The sequence below is a fragment of the Garra rufa genome, chromosome 18 (genome assembly GCF_049309525.1).
Source record: "Garra rufa chromosome 18, GarRuf1.0, whole genome shotgun sequence".
Lineage (NCBI taxonomy): Eukaryota > Metazoa > Chordata > Actinopteri > Cypriniformes > Cyprinidae > Garra > Garra rufa.
The window spans coordinates 34,957,792-34,963,791 of record NC_133378.1 but is presented as its reverse complement, the minus strand read 5'-3'; the positions used below and the strand labels follow the sequence as shown (position 1 = coordinate 34,963,791).

The window sequence follows — 6,000 nt, the reverse complement described above, 5'->3', positions numbered from 1 at the left end:
GAGTGCTAACTGTATGTGTGTGTGTGTGTGTGAGGGAGAGAGAGTGGGAGAAATGGAGTATGTGCTTTCCGTACATAATAAAACGTAATATTGTGGCAAAAACATGGAAATAATCTGTCGTTTTTATCGTATTGTTTACTGTATTCATTTGTTTGGCCAGTGTCATGGGTTTTGGTTATTTTGCTGTTTTGGGCTGTTCGTCAGCCAATCAGATTCAAGCATTCAACAGCCCCGCCATATCAGAATTCCCATAATTACGAGGTTCCAACTTGTAAAAAGTAGAGATGCACCAATTGCAATTTTCTTGGCCGATTCCGATTCCGATTTTTTAGTAAGTGTGACCTGCCGATTCTGATTTTTACTGTAATGAAAGCATATACAGAAATATTTAAAGAAAATTAACTTAAAGTTTCACATTAGTAGAGACGATGCTGCCAGTCACTTTTGAGAGATGCACAGACTTGAGAGAGGAAATTCATGCACTTAATCTTTCTCTCCCTCTCTCTGTCTGTCTGTCTGTCTGTCTGTCTGTCTGTCTGTCTGTCTGCCTGTCTGAACTTCATTATTAAAGGATAACTGTTGCCAAAATGCAACCTGAGCTGTTTTTTTTTTTTTTTTTTTACTGTAAACGAGTCAAACTTATATCTAAAAGCATAATTACGATAAACGAGCCGTTTTTGAGACTGACCGTGATTTCGTTTTGCGGTCAATGGCCGGTGAATGGGAGTACTAAGGGCATAACTTTGAGCGCATCAAAATTGATATTTTTACAACACTAAGAAGGCTCGACACACCATGAAACTTTGCTCGAAGTATCGCCTGGGTCTCTACACATGAACTCCAGCATTGAGAACATTGTTTGTGTACACAGAGTTTACTAAAAAGAAAGGTTTTGAACAACTCACTTTCACTGTTTGAGTTTCCGCTCGCGGCCGTCTTGCCAGTCAAGAAGTGTCGATCTCAAACATGAGGTTGCAGATTTAATTAAATGTGACATTTGTATTTACTTGTAAATCACCTTTTATTTAGAACTTTAAAAAAATCCTTTTTTGTCAGTATAGAGGATGTGTATGGAAAGATATTAATACTAATATTAATTAATGCATTAATATTAATAGGGCGAAAAACTCCATCTCATTTTCTTTCTCCTACATCCCCCTTTCATAATCTGCAAAATGTTTATTATTTTACCAAAATAAGAGAGATCATACAAAATGCATGTTATTCTTTATTTAGTATACTGACCTGAATAAGATATTTCACATAAAAGATGTTTACATATAGTCCACAAGAGAAAATAATGATTGTATGATTTTGAGATCCATCTTTTCACACTGAGGACAACTGAGGGACTCATATGCAACTACTACAGGAAGTTGAAACACTCACTGATTTTAGAAAGAAAACACAATGCATTGTCTAAATATAATATTTTTTCATTTAGTAGTGCCCTTCAGAGGCTCCATAAAATACTTGTTCCCCAGAAGATAAAAAAAAGTTATTTACCCTAATCTTCAAATCCAAAAATATGCTTCTGGAGCATCAGTGAACCTTCCGAAATAGTTGCATATGAGTCCCTCAGTTGTCCTCAGTGTGAAAAATGAGATCTCAAACATGCATTATGTAGGACCCCTCTAGTTTTGGTCAAATAATTTACAGTTTTCAGATTCTGAAAGTGGGATGCAAACTTTTCACTTCAACTGTACATGACTTACCTCGATTCTTGATGATCTTGATCTTGCAGAGCACAGTGATGATCACAATATAAAATTAGTATATATTTAACTGGAATCTCATGAAGTATGTTATACGATGAACCAACTTAATAACCAAGTGTTATAAGAGCATTCTGAGTGACATTTGTGTGTTGGGTAACATACATCCTACCACAAACCTCAGACTCCAAATCTTTCGATTTCCCATGATCAGAGGAAGCTGAAGTGGCTTTGTGTTCTTACACTTGAAGTAACTTTTCTGCTTAAACCTTTTTTTACTAACAGACGAGGGAAAAAATACCACAGGAATCTGCTAAAAAGTTGCTTTTCTCTAAACATAACATTCTCATTTTTACCAAAAACTTCTATTTTGGTCTCATCTGTGCACAAAACATTTCCCCAATAGTCCTTTTTGGACGTTCACTGATCGGATTTCAGTATATTGTAAACCCCATCTAGCCATCGTCTATCTGGATTTATTACACGGCTCTTTGGAATGCTTGATTCTGATTGGTCAGTTGAGACATTTGCAGGTTCGTTCTTTTCAAATAATCACCGCTCCAAAGTAATAACGCATAGCCGGTACTACTTGTATGTTTAAAATCCCTCCGTGCCAACAAAGATTACCGTTTGGCGCCATCTTGTGACAAACACTGGACAACCACAATTAACAATGGAAATTAACAAATTTCGACATTAATCTATTTAAATTGTCTTACTAACGTACATAGTTTGAATGTTAGTCACGTGGTACTATATCGTTTCGCGGAAGGATAAAAATGTTAATTTAAAACAAATATGCCAATAAAAGGTTTCAAATTCATGTTCATGTCCAGTTTTTTTCCTTATGTGGCAAATAGCCGTGTAATAAGCGGGATAATGTACAGGCAGCCTGTAGTTATCGCGAAATAAGCCCCTTCAGTGTGATACAAGACCCTCCGCTTCGCGTCGGGTCCTGATCACACTGTCGGGGCTTATTTCTGCGATAACTACCGGCTGCCTGTACATTATCCCTTACTTACAGATTGGCATCATATAAACAAAGTCCATTTAAAGGGGTCATCGAATGGAAAACTCACTTTTACATGTTGTTTGAACATTAATGTGTTGGCAGTTTGTGTACACAACCACCATACAATGATAAAAATCCAGCCAGTGGTATTTTTTTAATCTTTAAAAGTAATATCCCCTTTTTAAAATCAGGTCATTCTCAGCTTCTTGTCAGTGTGACAACACACAGACAGAGGTCGCTCCCACGATAGTTGATTGACATGAGCACCTTACCTTAGACCCGCCCTCACCGAGCTGAAACAGCCCGACTCCGATCGCCATTGTGTGACTCAGGTGCAGACAAGAATGTGATAATGAACATAGCAGTCGTCATTTACTCCCGACATCTGAGCCGCTAAAGACGCAGAGGATAACGTTACTTTCACTTTCAAAATAGAAAAAGCGCCAATCCCGATCTACATATGCATCTATGTTCGTGCAAATCGTTCCTGATGCAGCTTGACCCACAGTAGAAGTGAGTGTACGTGTTTTTTATGCATCTTTGCAAACGGCCTTTCTTAATAATGTGCTTGTTAGCAAGTTTTGCTGCTAAACGCCGGCTGAATGCGGCTAAAGTAAACATTATGGCTCATATTCTCAGATCATAGAGGGGCGGGGTGAGCAGAGCTCATTTGCATTTAAAGGGACCATGCAATAAAATGTGTTGATTTTTTGCAGAGCTGATTTTGACAAGATAAAAAGGTGTTTTATTACACTGCTATTGAGAATTTTTAACCAAAGTATATTATAGACTTTTCATTAAGACCCTAAAGAATCATATGAACACTCAAGTGCAGCTCCTACAGTAGCTCTTTGAATGGGGAAACATAAAATTCTCCAAAGCTGTTCACCAAGCTTTCGATTAAATTTCATATTTGAAATCACCAATGAAATCTGACAAGAACTGCCTCATAAAAATTGTTCCTCATGCTCAAATAGCGTTTAAAAAGGCTAGATCGGCCAGTGTGCATGCACAGTACTGAGCGTCAGTCTCAGAACACAGACTTCTAACGACAGCTGCAGTAACGCGCTGACTTTACTAATCAACAATTGGCTCTTTCATTAAGAAGGCAGGGCTTCACGGCCACAATGAGCGTTGCATTTTTCCCCATTCAAAACTATATGACATATCTTGGGTATTCTAAAGTCTTCGTTATAAATCACTGCTCACTCAGAAAATAATGGAGGGACAAGTTTAATTGAACCTGACAGTAAGCGTCAATATTTAAAGCTGTTTATTTAGACTTACATGATGTAGAACATATTCTAAATGAGGCAATGAGGCAAAGTCCCTCAGTTTTTTGGCTTTTAGTATAAATATTTTAGCCTTAAGGTTGTGTGTGCTTCAAAACAACGACAAAATTCGCATTTACAAGATATGAGCATTTAAAACTTACGGTCTCTCACTTCTGCCAATATGAATCAATGATTTTGATGACATCACACTGCACTTCAGCTTCTCATCAAATGTTCTGTCCAATCAAATGCTCTCTAGAACAGCGCACAGTCTACTCCAGACTTTGGCTCCGGTCCAGCGACGCAATAGCTCAGAGCAGATCATATGCGCGAGTCGGCATGTATTAAACTACACAGCCTCAGCATGATAATGATCAGTATTTTGTTTTAGCAAGAGTTTCATATTGAAACTAGGGGGTTATTTATTAGACTGTGGCTGCCATAAGCTTACAAATGCAGCTTTACTGAGCTCAACGCTCTGGCCCGAGCAGATATAAATGCTACGGCACGCTATTGGCTATTCAAAAGAAGTGGGCGGGGCTGTGCGATATGTTCCTGTTTCAGTTACAATTACGTCACCACATAGAATAACACAGCATGTTTCAAGGCACTTCAGTGGACCTTTAAGCAAGTTTTTCTTGGCAAGTAGTACAAATTTAAAAATATAGTGAATAACAACAAAGCAATTATTAGTTCTGAGACATTAATCACAGACTTCAATCTTGACACAAAACCTTCTGGGAACTGCTCGTGAACTATTATGGAAGTGTCCCTCTACAAAAACTAAAAACACAACAGTGTTTATGTAACAGTGTGTTATAGCTAAAATTCGGCATGCATAATATGCAGCATAATCGAGTCTTACGCTTACGTCACAGGCTGTGAATGGATGAACCGCCAAGGATTGTAGGAGCATGATAATGTTATATGGAGACCATCCGATAAAAAACACCAGCACAATAAAAAATGTTGGTCTAACAGTCTTGTGTCCCTTAGCGCCTGATTTTGTAATCGTCCGAAGCATTCTGTCATAGCAATAACATATGATTACAAACGCAATGAAGAACAGAGCATTTTGAAAATAAGCAATGGCAGATTTCCATTCAACACTGTCATATTCACAGTATATGTTGTCAAATTCTATCACGACTTTGCTATTAAGTGAACCGAGCAGTGCAACCGTTCCACTCAGGATCCAAATGATAAAAGTAGCGACTGAAAAGCATCTTGATTTCTCCCAGTCGGACAGAGGATGAACCACTGCCATGTAACGCTGAACAGTCATTAAAGTCAAGAACAACACGCTGCTGTAAAAGCCAACATAGAAGAGAAACTTCACAGCTTTACAGCCAACCTCTCCAAATGTCCAACCCCAGTAGTATGCGGCATGAAACAGAAGTCCAAAAGTGAACAGCAGATTTGATAGAGCTAAATTGAGGAAAAAAACATTGGTCAGGGATCTGAGGTTCCCATAGAGCGCAAGGATGACCAGAACGAGGACGTTACAGATGCAGCTCAACATGACCACTGATATGAAAAGGAGTGGAATCGATGTCTCTTTTACCTCCACCTCTCTGCGACACAACTCGTCTTCATAATTATAGCTATAGTAAAATGTTATATTCTCATCAGTCATGTTCTGCAGTCACAAAGTATCCAGATCTGATATGTCCATGCTTGTAATTTTCTGAAATAATTACAAAAAAATTGCAAGTAAGTAAATTAAACACTAAATTTGTGCTAAGAACAACTGGAATAGCATTTTCTTGTAAAACAGACTCCAGGTAATCTTCAAGAATCGTTTTTGACAGTGAATACAGAATTTATTTGTTTTTTTCGCAGGAATTGCTTATAAATTTGATTAATAATTACAAAGAAACGTCAAGTTACAAACTGAACTAAACGTGGAATTTTGAAGTAGAAAAGCTTAAAAAACTTTCAAAAACATATTTTTGACAGTAGAGTATGTGAATAACTCAATGAATACATACATAACTTA

At 37.7% G+C, this 6,000-nt stretch overlaps 1 protein-coding gene across 1 annotated transcript; it reads right to left on the bottom strand.

Annotated features, from left to right (window-relative positions):
- Positions 1–4,704: 4,704 nt before the first annotated feature.
- Positions 4,705–5,661, bottom strand: LOC141290616 (chemokine XC receptor 1-like). Its single transcript, XM_073822726.1, has one exon. The coding sequence runs from the start codon at positions 5,635–5,637 to the stop codon at positions 4,705–4,707; it is 933 nt and encodes a 310-aa protein (XP_073678827.1). The 5' UTR covers positions 5,638–5,661.
- Between the last annotated feature and the right edge of the window lie 339 nt (positions 5,662–6,000).

Bases quoted from the DNA above. Each gene is read 5' to 3' on its own strand.
- LOC141290616 (XM_073822726.1), bottom strand. From the start codon at position 5,637: ATGACTGATGAGAATATAACATTTTACTATAGCTATAATTATGAAGAC.